The sequence below is a fragment of the Ictidomys tridecemlineatus genome, chromosome 2 (assembly GCF_052094955.1).
Source record: "Ictidomys tridecemlineatus isolate mIctTri1 chromosome 2, mIctTri1.hap1, whole genome shotgun sequence".
Classification (NCBI taxonomy): domain Eukaryota; kingdom Metazoa; phylum Chordata; class Mammalia; order Rodentia; family Sciuridae; genus Ictidomys; species Ictidomys tridecemlineatus.
Window position 1 is genome coordinate 173,600,050 of NC_135478.1, and position 20,552 is coordinate 173,620,601.

Here is a 20,552-nt window from a genome sequence, read left to right on the forward strand (position 1 = left end):
TTGCCTCCCTTCTGGGCAAGGTCTGAATGAATGCCATCATGGGCCTGGTGGCAAAGCAGGCAGGCTTAGTAGCCCAAGTGGCCACTAGGTGTCACCACAACACCATCAAGGTTTCTGCTTTTGGCACCAATGTGCCTGAGTCCAGATGTAGGAAGCAACAAAGCTGCAGTGACCTCCAGTTAGGCACTTCATCCTGCCAAAGGCCCATAGGATTTGTCCTACGTATTTTTTCAATACTGAGAAGAAATAAAGGGTGGATAAGGCACATTTGTTATAAATAAATAAAAGGCGAGCAAGGTGGTTCAAGTGAGGAGTCGGCCTTGACTTTGTGATCCTATTCCCCCCAGGAATACATGTTTCCTTAGTTTTGGTTTTGAGATTTTGTTATTGTCTAATGTGGCTTTTGCTACACTGATTAAAGATTTTTTTTTTCTGTCTCTGAGAGAAGAGACATTGACTAAATGGGCATTTCAGGCTTCTAAAACAAGATTTAAAATGTTATGTAAATCATCTTACAGGTACTTCAAAATCCATTTCAAACCAACTATGACCATCCTTTCAATAAAAATTCAGATGAGATGCTGTTACTTAACATTAGAGTACCTTTCTTGATTGAGGTGTAGTTTATTTAAATCCCCTTATTTTCTCGAAATTCAGCCAAGTCTATCGCCACAGTAGGCAATAGAGCATTGAATGGTCACACATTTCATCCTTGGCTGCATCAAATCTTTTATAAATGTACATTTTTGGCAAGAAGGAATGTGTCATAAATCCATCTTCCTTGGGTTAAACCAATTTGTGTCAGTATCCTCCAACAGTAAAGGTGTTGGCATTGCATTTTATTGTTAAAAATAAATACACATTCTTTGTTCAGGATAGTATGATCAATAATAACTCAAAGACTTGAGAAAATCAGCTAATTCTGTTTGAGAGTATTTGACAACCAAATGTGAAATTTGTTCATTTTATCCTTCTTTAAAAATTCTTTTTGTATTTGGATCAGTTGGTAATCCAAATCATAAGTGGGAAACAGTCCTTTCATGTAACCATTTGTACTTCTCCTTAATAGTTGTGATGGGCAGTATTTGGTAATTAAGTAAACTTGGGAAAGTAAGCTTACTCTGCTTGCTCCAAATTTTGTGTACAGTCTCTGAACACAGCACTTTTGACACCACCCAAGTCATAAAATGGGTCTCTAGGGAGGAAATGGCTTGCTATGTCGAGTACAGGCTTCCCCACTGAATCAACCCAAAGAAATCTGTTTTGGGAAGTCAGCAGGAGTTCTCTCTGTTGGAAAGGGGATAGGTAAGATAGAGTCTAAAGGCCAGATCTTTAGATCTGCTTTAGGATTCCTGTGGGGATCAGACTGCTGTCCTTCCTGTGAAGCATTCACTAAGAAATACTGTCACCAAGAGCTGGGGAAGTGAGGCTTGTGTAATCCTTGATGGATGTTTTGAGCTGCAAGGCTTGTTTCTCAAACTGGCTGATGGTTTTATCTCCCACAGGTCCACAGCTTTAAGGGTTATTGGGAAAAACTGAACTCCAACCTAGACTATGTTAAGTATGCCAAGCCATACTTATGTTATAACAACAGTGTGGTCAAGAGAGAGTGGCACAACCTGATCTCCGAAGAGGTATGTGTGCGTCAAGCAGCCAACACACGTGGATTAGATCACAAGGTCACTTGACGTTGATGGTCCTCAGTTGCCAAGCTGTTTAATGTCATTACTGATCTCCTGATAAGCAAGCCGAGGCACTTCTGTGATCTCTGTTCTTTAAGAAACCACAGTGCAGATGGGTTACGGGATATACAGTGTATTCAGAGAATTGTGACCGATAACCATGTCTCAGATATTTTCTTTAAGTATTTATAAAGTCAAAAGTTGATTTATAAAAATCTAGATGTTCAGCAGCCCAGGAGGCTGAGGCAGGAGGATCACGAGTTTAAAGCCAGCCTTGGCAGAAGTGAGGTGCTAAGCAACTCAGTGAGACCCTGTCTCTAAATAAAACACAAAATAGGGCTGGGGATGTGGCTCAGTGGTCAAGTGCCCTTGAGTTCAATCCCCCACACCCTGCCCCCCCACTAAAAAAATCTAGATGTTTCCAAATTAGTGGTTGCTAGAGTTGAGAAGGAGAAGAGTGGGTATGCACAAGGGAGATCTTTAGGGGTGATGGAATAGTTCTGTGTATCAATTACATTTTGGGACATGAAATGATTTGTGATAAAATGACATAGAACTATGCACACACATTGAGCCAGTGTTGATTCCTGACTTTGAGATTGTAGTATAATTATATAAGATGTAAATATTGGGGGAGACTAACTGAAGGGTACCCAGAATCTCTCTGAGTATTGTGGTATATAGTCTAGTGATGTTATACATAGCTGGCTTGCAACTTCCTGTGAGTCTCTTGTTTCTAAGTAAAATGTTAAAAGAATTTTTTAAAAAAATCTATGCTGGTAGAATGCTTGCCTAGCATGTAGAACGCCCCAGGTTCCATCCCCAGCATTGGGGGGGAAGTTTTGGTGTTCTGATTACCTGGAAAGTATATTTCTTCTTTTTGAATCTTTTAACCAGAGTGCAGTATGTCCCTGATGAAAAAAAAATAAGTAAATTCAGGCTGGGGTTGTGGCTCAGTGGTAGAGCGCTTGCCTAGTATGTGTAGGCACTGGGTTTGATCCTCAGTACCACATAAAAATAAATAGTTATTTAAAAAAATAAAATAAGTAAACAAATAAAGCCACCCACACAAGCTTTACCTTCTATACTTCTGGCATGTTTTCACTCCTAGAAAACAGGAAAAAGAAGGTCCACAGCATACATGAGGAACATTCTTGATAGTGCAAAAAGGTAAGTAGAACTAAAGATGGCATCTTACCTTGCTGGCCGCCTTTCAAAGAAGCAGCATGCTTTTGTTGTATATGTTCAGGAAAGCTGTTGGCTTCCTGCGCGCACCTGCCTAGGCTCTCTTCTGGAGTTGGTGCTGGAGTTCAGTGGGAAAAGCTTGTGTGTTAAACCTTAAAGACTTATACCCTGGATGACGTATAGTGGCTTTAGTGGTAAACAGCTATTACTAAGTGAGTGCTTATGAGGACAAGAGCAGCCGGGAGGTTTTGTTTTGTTTTAAACTGTTAGTGGGCTGGTGAGCTTGCTCTTATTTTGAAGCCATATTTTCTGGGTAGATGAGTCATCGGAGAGCTAAAAGTATAGGCCCTGTTCCAACCTCTGTTCTATTTTCTACCTCCATTATTTCTAATAACTGAGAGCTGCAATTGTTCTAAATTATTGCCGTTGTTGGCACTAAAAGGTTTACAGACTTTATAATTGCCTAAATGTGGTTTTTTTGCTACATTGAAAAGTTTTTGAGGTTTCTAGTGGCCTGAGAACAGTTTCTGCAGTGGTTTTATGGTTTTGTAAAGGAGGATAGCTTTGTATGGTGTTGTGGCTTTAATTTTTTTTTTTTTTTAAATAATGCTTCCTATGTGAATAACACAGCTAATTTCTTTGTAGGGTGATTTCTAACATAGAAGCAAGGAATTCGGGTAAGATAAAATTTGTAATACAGTCGTCTGGATTTCTGTGTTTTGTGTGTAACACTGTTCTTGTCCCACCGCTGTGGATTGGCAGGAAAATCACTTCCAGTAGTGTCATGAAGGCTGCGCCCTTTAATGTTGCCTCATTAAAGTGACCACATAGCTGTTTCCCTGTCTGTCTTGGCACCAGGACATCCAGGGACAGCTGCTGAATGTGGTTTTGCTGGAGGAGTCCCTGGGAGTTGACCCTCTGGTTTTCATTGTTTCTCCTCGTAGCTGAGCAAATTAACATGCCCTCTGGCTGTACCCCAGGATGCACTTTGGTAATTTTCTTGGCTCCCGCTGGTTTTCTCTCCAGCTGTCTGATCACACAGGGTCTTTGACTTGTATGCACCTTTCATTTTGCAATCTGTATTTGGGGTAAAAATGGGAGTTCATAACTCACTTGAAACTAATGTTTGAAATATGATATGTCAAGAGCTTTGTAAGGTTTTGAACAATCAATAAAAAAAATGTTGAGTCTTAAAAAAAAAAAATTGAGCAACAGCACTGAGGTGAGGTGCTGGCGGTGCATTTCCTGCATGGTCCTCCTCAGGTCAGGGAGAAATGAGGGTGACACCCAGCACCTAGTATGGGCCTTGGTGCCTGTGAAGTGCCTTTAGTGGCTGCTTTATCATGAGTGAGGAGGAAATGCTAACAAATTGCTTCTAAACCAAGTAACCAGTATTCTGAAGCCCCCTACATGCAAGGGGTTAGTCTAGGCGAAGACGGGAGTGGGAATGGCTGGAAGAGGCTTCCCAGAGGTGATAACTGGAGTTTGTCTTGACAAACAAGGGGATTTAAGGGAGGGGAATGCTGAGTATACCCAGGTACAATCCTTTTTTTGTAGGTGTCAGGGGAATACTTCCCGCCTCATGAAGGTCAGCATTCATTAAAGAAGCTGTTGTTTTTATATCCTACTCCCGTTTTACGGACTTGAATGTTTTAGGTGTTTGTTGGGGGGACTGTAACAGAAATTATTTATGTGACTGCACACCCCACAGCTGTGCACACAGCCCACTGAACTATGGTGGTGAATTTGTCCCAAGATAACCAGCCTCTGCCTATTACCAGGCCATCCGTGATTGAAACCAGGGGCTCTGCCTTGCCAGACAGGGGCGAGCATGTGATCCAGGCTCGCCATCCTTGCCTTGCTGGGGGGTATTGCAATATGGAAACTGCTGTCCAGCAGGGTTTTGATTGTGTCCATTTCCCTGCCCTGCTTTTATGGAGCTCCTCCTGCTCTCTGCTCAGGCATCCTGTTTGCAGTTAGCCTCTCAATGCTCATTGGTAAACTTCCCGTTTCTCCCTGTGCTTGATTGTGCTAGTTTCCCACTAAGAATGCTGCCAATGTCTGCATGGAAAACTGAAATTCAGGGCTGTTGAGCTCATGTTTTGGGTTGCTTCATCTTAATCATGAAGGTTATGTGGGACAGAGGTAGGCTCTTTCCTTAGAGGTCAAGGAGGAATCGTCAGCAGGCTGAGCAGGATAGTTCTGCCCTCTTGCCCGGCACTGGGCCTCAGGTGTTCTGGGAGTAGAAGAACCAAGCAGGAGGCTTGTTAGGGAGCATTAGGGCAGATCTTCCAGCAAGACTGTTTGTCTGCCTCTCTGGTCTTGCTAGTGCAGTATCAATTATGGTGGAGAAAGTGTCATTTTAATGTAACATTTATATCACTTTTCCATCTTGGTAGCTTTTCAGAGTGAGAACTTGTATCAATTAGTATTGCTGGCCACAGTAACTGGTTCCCCCAGCTCAGTAGCTCCAAGTCAAGGTGTATAGGGGCCAGAGAATAGAAGACAGTCATGTAGTCCTTCTAGCAAGCCCCACTGTCCCTCAGCTTCTGTCTACTGTGGGCTTAAGAGGGCCCTCGTCCCTGTCTCTAGGAAGTAGAGGTTCTTAGTGGTGAGTTTTAGTGTTAAAGAGAAATCAAAACCAGAATCTACTGGTGCTGGGCAATGCATTCCTTTGCTTGCTTTATCCTCAGTCATTTTCTCTGTTTGACAGAGCTCTCTGGGTGTCCCCTGAGTGATAGGTTCAGCTGGTAGGACAGGGTCACACTTAGCTATTAAAAAATGTTCACTTTATTGTGGAAGTGTTATGTTTCCCAGTAACTCAGAGAAGGGAAACCTGGGCTGACTCTTCTTCCTTCTGTTCCATGTTCGGAAAATTACCCTGCTTGACTCCTGCTCTGTTTAATTTCAGAACCAAGATTAACACTCCTCTTGCAGGAGGACAACAACCACCAGAAGCTGCTCTTGGGGCTGGTAAGTGGCCTGGGGCTCTATGGGCCCTTGCAAACAGTGGCCCCAAGACAAGGGTGAAGGGCTAGACTGTGTCCTTCATTCTGTTTATATTTTCTGTTACTCTTTCAACAAAAAGTTGTTGCAGACCTTGTCTGTCCAGCAGTAAGCATACACATGATTTCTGTCTTGGAATATGTAGTCTAATGGTGGAGACACATTTAATTGGTCACACCAATAAATACATAATTATAAACCATGACCAGGAACATAGGGCATTGAAGATTTTTTTTTTTAAAGGAGAAAGTAATGTATTATGGCATTTATTTTGGGGGTTTAAAATGCAAAAGAATAAAGCATTCCTTCTGGTACAGTGCTAGGATGTCCAAAGAAATAGAAATAAATTAATTAAAAAGCAAAATTGATAAATAAATCAAAAACTTTAAAATGATTAAAAAGACACCAGTACAATATTTCTGATATTGTGCAGATTTAAGAATGGGACAATCTGTTATCTTGGATATGTCAAATTTAAAAATATGAGGAAAATATGTATAAATCCATGTTTATAACTTGGACAGTTCCAATTAAAGAGTTTCCTTGACAAAGAGAAATTCCAAAACTTGCTCTAGGAAGAAACTGAAAAGCTGAAAGCATAATATCCATGAAATAATTTGAAAAATATGTCAAAGATTATTTCCAAAGAAGGCACTGCTTGTTCTTTCAAACTTCCAAGAACCAGATCATCCTCATGCTACATAAAGTATTATTTTGGAAGAAGACAGAAGACTTCTCAGTCATTTTACAGGCCCGTGTGGCCTCAGAACCAACATCTGCCAATGACCACACTTATTCATGAATGTAGCTGCTATAAGCTTAATTAAAGTACTTTCCAGTGGTCTATTGAAACCATAATATGGTCAATAATGTTCTTTCCAGGCTTAATATTAAGAAATACATTGATGAAGTTCAACATATTACAAAGTCAAAGAAGAAGAAATATCTATAGGTGCTGAAAGAAGATAAAAGTCAAGTTCCACACCTGGAATATAAGAACTCAGTAAATCAAATAGTCTAGACCTTAGGGCCAACATTGTTTTAGTGGAATGCTAGAGATATTACTGTGAAAAGTACAAAGAAATTAAGAATTCTTGTTATTTTCACTATAATTTCACATTGTTCTGAATAGCCAATGCAAATAAGAAACCCAGGTAAAGGCAGATGTGAAGATTAGTTTGTTTGCTTGTTGCTTTAAACAATCAACTGGGAAAAATGGAAAAGTACAAAGAGTAATTTCTTTTTTAAAAAATTAGTATTGACCTGTTAAATGTTAGAAAAGATAAAGAAGAAAAATATTCTATTCAAATCCTCAGTGTCTAGGTTTAATAAAATTATAACTCAAAAGCTGATAAAATTTATCTGATAATCAACTAACTTACTAGACAGATTAAATAGAAGTGAGACTGATATCTAAATGTGTTGTTAACCTATGATAATAGAAATAATATGTTATATATACAAAAATATACAGTTAGTAGACTATAGTTTAAATTTGAATCTTTAGTGTATAATCAATTAAGTTTTAAAATCCATGTGTATAGAATTTTTAATCAATTAGTAATGGTTAGTTATTTGTAAAAGAAAATTAGATTCCTTCTACCCCAAAGACTGTTTTATGCTGTAAACCAACAGAAATGCCAATAGATTAAGGAGTTTAGTTTAAAAAATTAAACCATGTGAAGGAATATGAATAAAATAAGTAGATAATTAGATAATGATGAAATAGAAAAGGAGTTTAAAATATATTATTGAACACAGATAGAAAAAGATAGATTTGACCAAATGAAAGCTTAAAGTATAAATAGAAAATAAAAAGGCAGACAACAAATTTGGAAAAAATCTTCAACAATGTGACAAATGATTGACATTTGGTATATGAAGTTTATAAATCAATAAGAAAACAATACAACAGGAAGGAAATGGACAAGAGGCATTGACCAATCAAATTTCAAGAGTAAATGGCCAAAAGTCTAGAGTAGGGGAGAACAGAAAAATGTTTAGCCTTACTGTAATCAGATGACAAATGGCCTTGAGCAAGAAGAGCGATGCTGGGTGCATCACAATACCTGATCTCCCGTCACACTACAGAGCTATGGGAATAGCATGGTATTGACATCAAAATAGACACAAAGACCAATGGAAGAGAATAGAAGACACAAAGACAACTCACATGGAGTCATCTGACAAAGATGCCAGAAATATATGTTAGAGAAAATATAAGCCCCATCCTTTTCTTTTGTACTAGAGATTAAACCTAGAGGTGTTTAAACACTGAGCAACCTCCCCAGCCCTTTTAAAATATTTAGAGACAGGGTCACGCTGAGTTACTTAGGGCCTTGCTAAATTGCTAAGACTGGCTTTGAGCTGGCAATCCTACTTCCTCAACCTCCCGAGCCGCTGGGATTACAGGCATATGCCACCCAGCCTGGCAAGATAGCTTTTTAAAACAAATGGTGCTGGGGAAACTGGATATCCACATATAGAAAAATGAAACTAGATCTCTATTTCTCACCCTGTACAATAATCACATCAAAATGGATCAAGGACTTAGAAGTAAAATCAGAAACTTTGCAACTGCTAGAAGAAAATATAGGGTCAATACTTCAACATATTGGTGCAGGCACCAACTTACTTAAAAAAACCCTGAAAGTATAAGACATAAAACCAAGAACCAATAAGTGAGACATCATCAAATTAAAAAGCTTCTGCACAGGAGAGGAAATGATAATGAGCATGAAGAGAGAGCCTAAAGGAGAAAATTTTTGCCAGCTATTCCTCTGACAGGGGACCAATATTCAGAATATATAAAGAACTCAAAAAGTTTAACACCAAAAAATCCTCAAAACAAATAAAAACAATAATGAAAATCCAACAACCCAATTGATAAATAGGCAAAAGAACTAAACAGACATCTTTTTCTTTGTTCTTTTTAGATACACATGACAGTAGAGTGTATTTTGACCTGTTACACATACATAGAGTATAACTTATTCTAATTAGGATCCCATTGTTGTGGTTGTGCATGATGTGGAGCTAAACAGACATTTCTGAAAAGCAGCACCAAAGACCAACATATACATAAAAAAATGTTCAATATCCCTAGCAATCAGGGAAATGTAAATCAAAACTACATTGATTTCATCTCACTCCAGTCAGAATAGCAATGACCAAGAATATGAACAACAAATGTGGGTGAGGTTATGAGGAAATAGGTATGCTTGTACATTGCTGGTGGAACTTTAGACTAGTACAACCACTCTGGAAAGCAGTATGGAGATTCCTCAAAGTAGGAATGGAACCACCGTATGACCCAGCAATCCCACTTCTTGGTATTTTCCCCAAAGATCTAGAATTGTCATACTATAGCAATATAGGAATCTAAATGTTTATAGTGGCACACTTCATAATAGCTAAATTATGGAATCAACCCAGATGCCCATCAATAGATGAATGGATTAAGAATTATATATATATATATATATATATATATATGTGTGTGTGTGTGTGTATATGTATATATACACACACATTATATATATGTGTATGTATATATCCATATATACACATAAACACACATATGTGTATATATGTGTGTGTATATATAGAATATATAATGATATTCTACTCAGCCCTAAAAAGAATGAAATTATGGTATTAGCCAGTAAATGAATAGAAATGCAGAATCTCATGCTAAGTGAAATAAGCCAAACTCAGAAACTCAAAGGTCAAGTGTTTTCTTTCACATGTGAAAGCTAGAGTAAATAAAAGAAAGGGGCAGGGAAGGATAGCATAATATAAAAAACCAATCAAATAAAAAATTGATGAGTGCAAAGAAAATTGAGTAGAGAAAGAATGGGAGAAGAGGGAGGACAGGAGGGCAAAAGGGGGGATCATGAACTGAAATTGATTTCCACGCAGGGATGAGTTTGTCAGGATGAACCCAATAACTATGTATAACTATAAAGCTCCAATAAAAAATATTTAATGAGCTGTGGTGCACGCCTGTAATCCCAGAGGCTCTGGAAGCTGAGGTAGGAGGATCATGAGTTCAAAGCCAGCCTCAGCAAAAGCAAGGTACTAAACAACTCAATGAGACCCTATCTCTAAATAAAATACAAAAAAATAGGGCTGGGGATGTGGCTTAGTAGTCAAGTGCTCCTTGGTTCAGTCCCTGATACCCACCCCTGCAAGAGTAATGACATAAAGAAACTATAACGTGAAAAAACAAAGGAGATTACAAAGCATTAGAAAGAAAAGGGTAAAAATTGAACAACGTAGGTGGCAGGATTAAGAATGATTTAAGGGGCTGGGGGTGTAGTCAGTGGTAGAGCATTTGCCTAGCATGTGTGAGGCACCAGGTTCAATCCTCAGCATCACATAAAAATAAATAAATGTACAAGAAATACAATAACAAAAAATTTTTAAAAAAGAGAATAATTTAAAATTCAAACTTTATGGTGACCGTGGAAAAGTCAAAAAGTATGCAAAAGCATGCAATACTTCTTAAGCAGAAAAAAGTTAATGTGTTAAAAAGTCAAATCACATATATACCACAATTTTTCATATCTCTATTTGAATATAAGGTATGTTGGAATTGTAATGCAAAAAAAGAGTACATGTATAATGGCATAAGTTGGCGTGAACATACTGTATGTACAGAGATATGAAAATAGTGCTCTATATGTGTAATAAGGATTGTAATGAAAAATAAATAAAAAATAAAGTACCAATTAAGAACAACAACAACAAAAAAAGTCAAATCAACTAATGCATGCAGGAGACTGATCTGAAATATGATAGCACTGCATCTTGGCCTCAAAGGGGAGAGGGAATCTGCTAAAATAGAAGATATGTGTATGATGACATCAGTTGTACAGTTGTCCTGGCCTGCTTCTTGGTACAAAGTTCTCCAGCCAGGAGGACCTCTTGCTGAATAGAGAATCTAGGCAAAAAGGGAAAAGAGGAGGAGGGAGAAAGAAAAGCAAAAGGAGGGAAGGGCTGGGCATGCTGCTAACTGAGGAGGAGGCCCAAAGGTGTTAAAGTGCAGGGTCAGCAAGTGGGTTGTCAGGCACTAGAATGAGTAAATCATTACCTATGCACATCAGGGCTGGGATGAGTGTCTACAGCTGCTGTGCAGAGGGACATACTTGATGCACTTCTTTTTTTTTTTTTAATGACAAAAAAACCTTTATTTTCAATATCAGGTTGTCAGCCAGATTTAGTTCAAGGGCTAAAGTTGTTGAATTTGGAGTAAGCATTGCCAGGATTCTTTTTTTGTTCAGAATTCAATTCAAATAGCATTATCTTGGGTTAAACCACCCAATCTAAAGTAACTACGCATTTGCTTTACTTGCTTTGAAACCTTCCCATTTTAATGATTTCCACTGTACCTATCACCAACTGGTATTTTCTTACTTATTGGCTTATCCTCACTCCTACACACACACACACACACACACACACACACACACACACACACACACACACACACCAATAACTAACATTTACTAAGATATTTTTTTCTTCTTAATATCTCTCTTTTTAAAAATTTTAATTCTAATTTGTTGTATAAGACTCCTATAGCATAATAATTAAAATCAAGAATCAATAAATGGGATGGATTCAAAATAAAAAGCTTCTTCTTGGCAAAAAAAAAAAAGTGAGGTGAATAGAGAGCCTACATCTTGGGAGCAGATTTTTTACCACTCATACATCAGAGAGAGCACTAATCTCTAGGGTATATAAAGAACTCAAAAAGCTAACCACCAAAAAAAAAATAATAATAACCCAATCAATAAATGGGCCAAGGACCTGAACAGACACTTCTCAGAAGATCATATACAGTCAATCAACAAACATATAAAAAAGTTCATCATCTCTAGCAATTAGAGAAATACAAATCAAAACTACTCATCTCACTCCATTCAGAAAGGCAGCTATTAAGAACACAAACAACAATAAGTGTAAGGATGTGAGGGAAAAGGCACACTCATACATTGCTGGTGGGACTGCAAATTGGTGCAGCCAATATGGAAAACAGTATGGAGATTCCTTGGAAAGCTGGGAATGGAACCACCATTTAACCCAGCTATCCCACTCCTGGGTCTATACCCAAAGGACTTAAAAACGGCATACTACAAAGGCACAGCCACACCAATACTTATAGCAGCACAATTCACAATAACTTAACTGTAGAACCAACCTAGATGCCCATCAGTAGATGAATGGATAAGGAAAATGTGGTATATATACACAATGGAATATTACTCAGCAATAAAAGGGAATAAAATCATGGCATTTGCAGGTAAATGGATGGCATTGGAGAAGATAATGCTACATGAAGTTAGCCAATCCCCAAAACCCAAATGACGAATGTTTTCTCTGATATAAGGAGGCTGATTCATAATAGTGGGGTAGGGAGGGGGAGCATGAGAGGATTAGAAGAACTCTAGATAGAGCAAAGGGGTGGAGGGGAAGGGAGGGGGCAGGGGGTAAAAAAAAGATGATAGAATGAGATGGGCATCATTAATCTGAGTACATGTATGAAGACGAATGGTGTAAATATACTTTATATACAACCACAAATATGAGAAATTGTGCTCTATATGATGCACTTCCTTTTTATTACTGCCTCTATCCTTCCAGATGCCTTAAATCATTTCCCCTTCGACACAGTCATTCTGAGCTTAGAGTTGTTTGTTTTGGTTCCCCAGAGCTCCAGGAACAGATTTCAATTCTTTGGTAGGTCAAGTTCACTTTCACTTCCAAGTTGGTGACCTCCACAGGCTTCATTGGAGAATTAACATCAGGGCCTAGGAACTGATTTTGTTGGCTTTTTTGCCTTTGGGTAAATTGTAAATAATTTTCCTCTTGAGGAAAATTATAACACCAGAGAAATATTGAGAGTTATACATCTGTTGGTGGGATTTCAAATCCAAAACTTTTCATGTTGATAAGTAATGTTAATAAATGGTTCTAATTCAAGTCAATTGCGTGTGTGAGTGGGTAGTTGTGGCTTAACTAAATGCACATTCTCTTTTCAGATGGTGTCTGAATTGAGAGAGCATCTTTTGAGACACCTACAGGGTGTGGAAAAGAAGAAAATTGAACAGATGGTTTTGGACTACGTTTCAAGACTGGTTGGATTTACTTTTTCTTACTTCCATCCTATTCCCTACCCCTGTATATAAATCTCAGGATATAGTTCAGTGAGCATATTTGTGTCTTTCAAATTAGGTTTTAGAAGATATCCCATCTTCAAACCAATATATTTGGTGCTAAAGATTGAGGAAAGGGAAATAAGAACAATAAACAATGAGAAGTTGGTTTTGAAAGTGATTTACTGCCCTCCCTTCAGCTAGTGGTCATGTACTTCAAGAGGCATAGAACAATGAATTTAGGAAGGTTGCCAAATGTTCACTCATCTTGGCAACTCCCAGCTCCTTATTAAACTCTAACTAGTGATTTCTGTGCCTGGAGATTTATGCAGACATGAGAGAACCTGAACTTCAGTTCTTAATTAGTTCCAACAGCCCAACTAGGTCAGATTCCAGCTTGGTTGCATAAATACTACCATGGGTGAGCTTGCTGATGAGATGGCAGTTCATTACCTGGTAGCCATGTATTGAAATTGTGTAATACAAGTTAATAACACCAGTTCATTTGTAAATAGAAGTGATGTGACAAGATCGAATTAACTTAAGGTGCCTTGGATCTTCCAAAAAGCTCATAAAGTTAAGTCTGGTTCTGTTTAGAGTACAGAAATAATATCCTTTGACAAATTAAAAAACACATTTATAGAGAAAGAGAAAGAATGCTTCATTATTGTTCCAAGTTTGGATAAGACCTCTACACAAAAGAGCCCATGTGTAAACATTTTTGCAGTGAGCTCTAGAAGATTCATTAAGTTTATTAGATCTGGCTGATTTAATCTCTTCAAGTTTACTTTTAAGATTTTTCACCTTATTATAATCGTTAGTCTTTTTAAATATCATGTTTGAATTTCTATAGAAAGACTTGAGTTTTACTTTTTTAAGTTTCATAATTTTTAATGTTTTAGGAGATATTAGGCATTCTCATATTCTGATATTTACAAATGAGGAATTGAATTTTCCCTAAATAATTTTCCTTCTCAGTAGAACAATAGCAAGGGGGCTCACTTCATGAAAATGGTATTGATCTTACTCATGTTGATGTTCACTTGCTTTCCTCGAAAGTCTGCTATCTTATAACACAATTATTTAACATCCATTTATCACCCTTCTTTCTGTTGACTTTAAATTTCACCTTCCAAAGTGTTCTAGTTTGCATTAATTATTGCTAGAATTAGCAGGCCCAGATATGATATATATGTAGACTCAGAAATCTCAGTGTCCCTGACTTCCTAAATCTGCAATCACTAAATGAGGCCAAATCTCCCTGCCCTTACCTAGCAGCAACCAGCCATACCTCCTCTTCTCCTCTGAGGACGACTGGATAGTTTTTCTAAAATATATCAAGGACAATGCAGCAGCACTTGATTGTTGTTTACATGTTATCCTGATTTCAGCCGAAGAAATCACTAGCGATAGGGTGTGCCTGTACATCTGTGGAGATTTTCTGCCTTGTTCCTTTTCTTAGCCTGCATGTGAGATGCACCAGTCCGTGGCTGACATCACTGGAGACTGCCCTACTGCTGACAAGCTTGCTGCAAAATTAGAATGGGTTTCTGAGTAGAGCTGTAAGACAAGAAGGTTATCTACTTTGGTTGATTTCAATTATGATGTATTAACCATCAATGGTGCTAATTCTTACAACAGCTCTGCTAAATAATCCCCCTCATTTTGCAGATGAGGACACTGAGATTTGGGGAGGAAAGGTAACTTGCCTAGGGTTACACAGCTGGTGAAATACGGAACCCGGACTTGATATTAGTCTCCCACAGCTCATGCTCACACCTCTATTCTACTATGTCTTCTTTCTTTGGCTTTTAGCTCTTGTGCCTTGTGGTGTAACAGGTCTAGAGCAAACTGAGTGACACTTGACCTTCACTGATGGGTCTGTAAGTGTGAATGGTGGGGCCAGTTTGCCAAGCTGGGGAGGCTCATTGGGGGCATTTCCTGCACAGACAGAGTGTGCTCTGTTAGGCTCTGGGAAGCATTTTCAATCTTTCTGTTTTGGATTCCTCTGCCTCAGAATTGACCTCAGAAAAGCTGGTTCTGTGTCAGGGCACAGTATGAATGCCAGATGTCAGAGCTGTGTAGGGACAGCCAGAGGAGCCTGGGGGGGAAGCATGTGAGCAGTTGGTGAACACCCTTTTCTGCCCTCTAGCTGGATCTCATTTGCCGCCTAGTGGAAACCTGCTGGAGGAGGCATGATCTTCAGTCTTCTGTTCTCCACTTGTACGCAAGTATTTCCCACTGTCCTTTATCATGATGAACAAACAGGCAACAACTTTGATGGCTACCTATTCTAGCACAGCCTTTTTGAAACTTCCTAGTTCAAAACAATTCTCACCAATCCCAGCCCCATCAATTCAACATTTAAATTTACATTTAAGAGAGAGAGACACAGGAGTACTGCTATGAAGGGGGAATTTCAGTTAATACAACTTATAATTTATGAGCCTACTGTCTGGTTAGATTCTAGGCCTTTGGTTGATGGTCATTGTCATATTTATGAAGCTTTCTGCAGGGCCTAGCATTTCACAATTAGCAGATCCCCTGTGTGATACTTGTAGCCACTGCTTGAGGCAGATGGGACTTTAGGCCCGCTGACACGCTGCTTTGTTATCTTTTCCAGCAATAGGCCTCGAAGTGTTCCTGAATTTGAAGTCTTTCACATCATGACCAGGATTTTGGAAGCTACTAACAGTTTATTTTTACCTCTGCCTCCTGGTAAGTCTGGGTTCTTTTGTCCTGTGGTGTAATAAATTTGTTCTTTCTTTTTCACCTGGTCCCCAGACATTGGCACATTGTGAATTTCATGATAACTGTTAGAAATTGTGTGTCTCACAGTGTGTCACTGTGAGAGATCGGCGTTGAGGTTGGTCTCTGCTGGCCAGACCTACCCTGGCTACTCACCTGTGCTGTAGCTTGTGACTACCTCCAAGAAAAAGACTGGATCCTGTGCAATTTTCTAGGGAAATTTGAACCAGTGGTACTGAACCAGGGAGCCCTTTCTCTGAGGTTTTTCAGAACTTATTTATCTGATGGAGATGTCTGGAGGTTCCCCCTTGGGAGGAAGTGATTCTGTGCCAAGAATTGGCTGATTCTTGAGTGACTGGAAACTAAGTGTTTCCCTTAGAATTTTGAAACGGGACCAAGTCAGGCTTCAAAACACCCTTAGGATTTGAGAATGCAATCCATTCATTTAAGTGGTCATTTGTTCATTTAGTCAGCAAACATTTGTAGAGCACATTTCATGCCAGGTAATCTTAGAAATTAGCACAGTTACAAAGATTACAAAGAATCTAGTCAAGATGTAGATATAAATCAGTATCCATAATAAGAAATGAATAAGTTCCTATTTGCTATGAACTGCCTTGTGTTTGTTATGTTACTTTTTTAATAGTGAGAACACCTAACATGACATTTACCCTCTTAGTAGATTTTTAAACATGCAATACAGTATTAACCATAGGCACAGCATTCTAGCTCTAAAACTTATTCATCTTACATAACTGAAACATTTTAAACCTGTTGAAGAGTGTTTCCTCTTTCTCCATCTCCCAGCCCCTGGCAACCACCTTTCTATTCTGTTTCTATGAGTTTGACTATTTTAGATGCTTCATGTAAGTGGAATCATGCAGCATTTGTCTTTTGTAACAGATTATTTCAACCAGTACAAAGCCCTCTAGGTTCACCCAGGTGTTCGTCCTGCATATGGCAGGATCTCTTTCTTTTTAAGACTGAACAGTATTATGTTTATATTCTACATTTTTAAAATCCATTTATCTGTCAGTGGAACTTCGTGTTGTATTCATACTTTGGCTATTATGGATAATGTGGCAATGAGCATGTGCAGATCTTTTTAAGATCTTGATTTCAATTCTTTTGGATATATATTCAAAAGTGGGATTACTGAATTATATGGTAGTTCTGTTTTATTTATTTTTTTAAATGTAGGATTGTTTTTCTTTATCTTTGTTTATTTTTATGTGGTGCCGGGGATCGAACCCATTGCCTCATGCATGCTAGGCAAGTGCTCTACCACTGAGCTACAACCTCAGCCTCCCTGTTTTAATTTTTTTTTTTTTTTAAAAAACCTACACACTATTTTTCAGTATCTGCATCATTTTACATTCCCACCAACAGGGTAAAACGGTTCTCCACATTCTTACCAACTTTTTCAGTCCTGTGACTGAAAGATCTGATGAGAACAATCAGAGTAGGAAAAGTTTATTTTGGGGCTCACAGCTTCAGAGATCTCAATCCACAGAGGGCAGCTCCACTTCTTGGGGCCTGAGGTGAAACAACAGTATAGCAGAAGAGTTTGGTGGAGGACAATGGCTTAGGACATGTTATCATGAAGCAGAGAGTCACCTATCCTCTCCATGGACAAAATATAAATACTAAAGGCATGCCCAGTGACCCTCCTCCTGTAGCCACTTCCTATCTTCCAACAGTTATCACCCAGTTAATTCCTATTAGGGAATTAATGTATTGATTACATTACGGCTCTCATGACCCAATCATTTCACCTCTAAGCTTTCTTGCATTGTCTCATAAACTTTCAAGAGAACACTTCACATCTAAACCATAACACCAACACTTTCTTCTTGTGTTTGTTATAGTTGCCTAAGAGGTTTGAGGTAATGTCTTACTGTGGCTTTAATTTATATTTCCCTGATGATTAGTTATATTGAGCATCTTTGGCCATTTGTTTGTCATCTTTGGAAAAAAATGTTCAAGTTCCTTGCCCACTTTTTAATTAGGCTGTCTTTTTGCTTCTGAGTTGTTTAAGGTTTTTTATATGCTCTGAATATTAACCCCTTACAGGATATAAGGTTTGCAAGTACTTCCTCCCATTTAGTGGGTTGTAATTAAACAAATTAATTGGTTTCATTGTGACATTTCCATACATGCATATTTTGAGCTTTAATCATGTTCACCTCCCTTCTCCTACCTCTCTTCCCCGACCCCTTCCTGGTCCCTAGTAGTCTTTTTTTTTTTTCTTTTTAGTTTCTATATATGAGAGAAAACATGCAATACTTGTCTTTTTGTTCCTGGATTATTTCTGATGTCTTCCAATTTTATCCATTTTCCTTCAAATGACAAGATTTTATTCTTCTTTAGGATTGAATGATAATCCATTACATGTAATAAACCATATTTTCTTTATCCATTTATCTGTTGATGAGCACATAGGCTGATTCCATATCTTGGCTATTGTAAATAGTGCTACAGAAGGCATGGACATGCAGTTTATCTCTTTTGTATGCTGACTTCATTTGCTTTAGATCAAAACCTAGGAGTAGTATAGCTGGATTGTATGGTACTTCTATTTTTAGTTCTTTGAGGAAACTCCATACTGCTTTCCTTAGTGGCTATTACTAATCTGTGTTCCCATCAACAGTATATAAGGGTTTCTTTTTCTTTAAAGCTTTGCCAGCAGTTGCTACTTTTGTTTTCATAATAGTCATTCCAACTGGGGTAAGACAGAGCCTCAATGTAGTTCTGATTTGCATTTCCTTGATGGCTAGAGACACAGAACATATATATATATATTTTCATATATTGGCCATTTCTACTTACTCTTCTGTGAAGTGTCTATTCAGATCACTTGCCTATTTATTAATTTGTTTTGTTTTTTCTAAAAAAGAAAAAACAAATAAAAAATTCTTTTAAATATGTATTCTAAATATTAATCCTCCATGAAATGAATAGCTGGAAAATATTTTCTCCCATTCTGTAGGTTGTCTCTTCACTCTGTTATTTCCTCTGCTGTGCAGAAGGATTTTAATTTGATGAAATTCCATTTGTTAATTTTTGTTCTTTTTTCTTGGGTTATTTGAGTCCTGTCCAAGAAATGATTGCTTGTGCAAATATTTTGGAGTGTTTCCCATGTTTTTCTTCTAGTAGTTTTGAAATTTCAGATTTTACATTAACATATTTGATCCATTTTGAATTGATTTTTGTACTGGGTGAGAGAGATGGTTTTAGTTTCAATCTGTGATCTTCCAGTTTTCCCAGTACCATTCATTGAAGAGGCTGTCTTTTCTCCAGTGTATGTTTTTGGCACCTTTTGTCAAGAATCAATTGATCAATTGGTTGAAGATGCATGCATTTATTTCTGGGCCCTCTATTCTATCCTTTTGGTTTGTTTTGTTATTATGTGTTATGGTTTGAATATGAAAGCTTTTTTCTTGTAACAAGGATTGAACCCAGGGGTACTTAACCACTGAGCAACGTCTCCAGCCCTTTAAAAAATATTTTATTTAGAGAGAGAGTCTCACTGGGTTACTTAAGGCCTTGCTAAGTTGCTGAGGCTGATTTGAACTCACGATCCTCCTGCCTCAGCCTCCAGAGCTGCTAGGAATATAGGTGTGCACCATTGAGCCTGGCCCCCAAAGCTCTTGAGATGATGCAGAAATAATCTGAGGTGACATGCTTTGATTTTAAGAGCTGTGACCTAATCAGTGGATTCATCCATTTGACGTATTACTTTGAAAGGACTACTGTATTGGGTGATAACTGTAGGCAAGTAGGGTGTGGCTGGATGAAGGAGGTCTCTGAGGGCATGCATTTGGGGTTTCTATTTTGTCCCTGGCATCTTGCTTTCTATTTCCTAGCTGCCATGAGTTGAGATTTCCCTGCCATGCCTTTCTGCCATGATGTTCTGCCTCATCTTGGGCCCAGAGTAATAGAGTTAGCTGACCATGGACCCAACCTCTGAAGTTGTGAGCCCAAAATAAACTTCTTCTCTAATTTGTTCTTGTTGGGTCTTTTTGTCAGAGTGATCCAAAGCTGATTAACGCACTATGGCTCTGTAGTATATTTTGAAATTAAGTATTATGATGCCTCTAACATTGTTATTTTTGCTCAGGATTGCTTTGGCTATTTGGGATCTTTGGTGTTTCTATAGATTTTAGGATTCTCCCCCACCCCCAGTTCTATGAAGAACATGGGGATTGCATTCAATCTGTAGATTGCTTGGTTCATATAGCCACTGAACAATATGAATTCTCTCAATCTATTAACATGAGAGATCTTTGCACCATCTATTGTTCAATTTCTTTCTTTAGTGGTTTGTGATTTTCATTGCAGAGGTCTTTCATAGCCTTAGTTAGGTTCATTCCTAGGTATACTATTTTTTTTAGTGGCTATTGAGATTGCTTTCCTCATTTCTCAGTTTATTTTTGGCATATAATAAAGCTACTGATTTTCATATGTTGATTTTTGTATCTTTCTACTTTACTGAGTTTATCAGTTCTGAAAATCTTCTGGTGAGGTCTTTAGGATTTATTATGTATATAATCAAATCATCTGCAAATTTGACTTCCTCCTTTCCTATTATATGCTTTTAATTTCTTTCTCTAGGTTATTTTTTTCTGGCTAGAATTTCTAGCACTATATTGAATAAGTCTGTGTGTGTGTCCTCTGTCAGGTTTTGGTAGCAGGTGTTTTGGTGCTGTGTGTCTTTTACTTTCCACCTCTTCTGTTAGAATCCCTTAAGCATCTTCTGTAATGCTGGTCT

At 38.1% G+C, this 20,552-nt stretch overlaps 1 protein-coding gene across 10 annotated transcripts in view; it reads left to right on the forward strand.

Annotated features, from left to right (window-relative positions):
• Nucleotides 1-20,552, forward strand: part of Gsap (gamma-secretase activating protein) — a 152,891-nt gene that overhangs the window by 64,486 nt on the left and 67,853 nt on the right. For 9 of the 10 annotated variants that reach the window (XR_013435157.1, XR_013435156.1, XR_013435155.1 and 6 more), the window contains 7 exons: nt 1,506-1,634; nt 2,794-2,852; nt 3,513-3,544; nt 5,779-5,840; nt 12,920-13,015; nt 15,186-15,256; nt 15,657-15,751. Coding sequence is in view for 7 of the 10 variants with exons in the window: in XM_078040179.1 (XP_077896305.1) it covers nt 1,506-1,634; nt 2,794-2,852; nt 3,513-3,544; nt 5,779-5,840; nt 12,920-13,015; nt 15,186-15,256; nt 15,657-15,751 (544 nt within the window). In the remaining 3 variants the exon portion in view is untranslated. The remainder of the gene's footprint in view (nt 1-1,505; nt 1,635-2,793; nt 2,853-3,512; nt 3,545-5,778; nt 5,841-12,919; nt 13,016-15,185; nt 15,257-15,656; nt 15,752-20,552) is intronic. The other variant, XM_078040182.1, reaches the window with a different exon arrangement.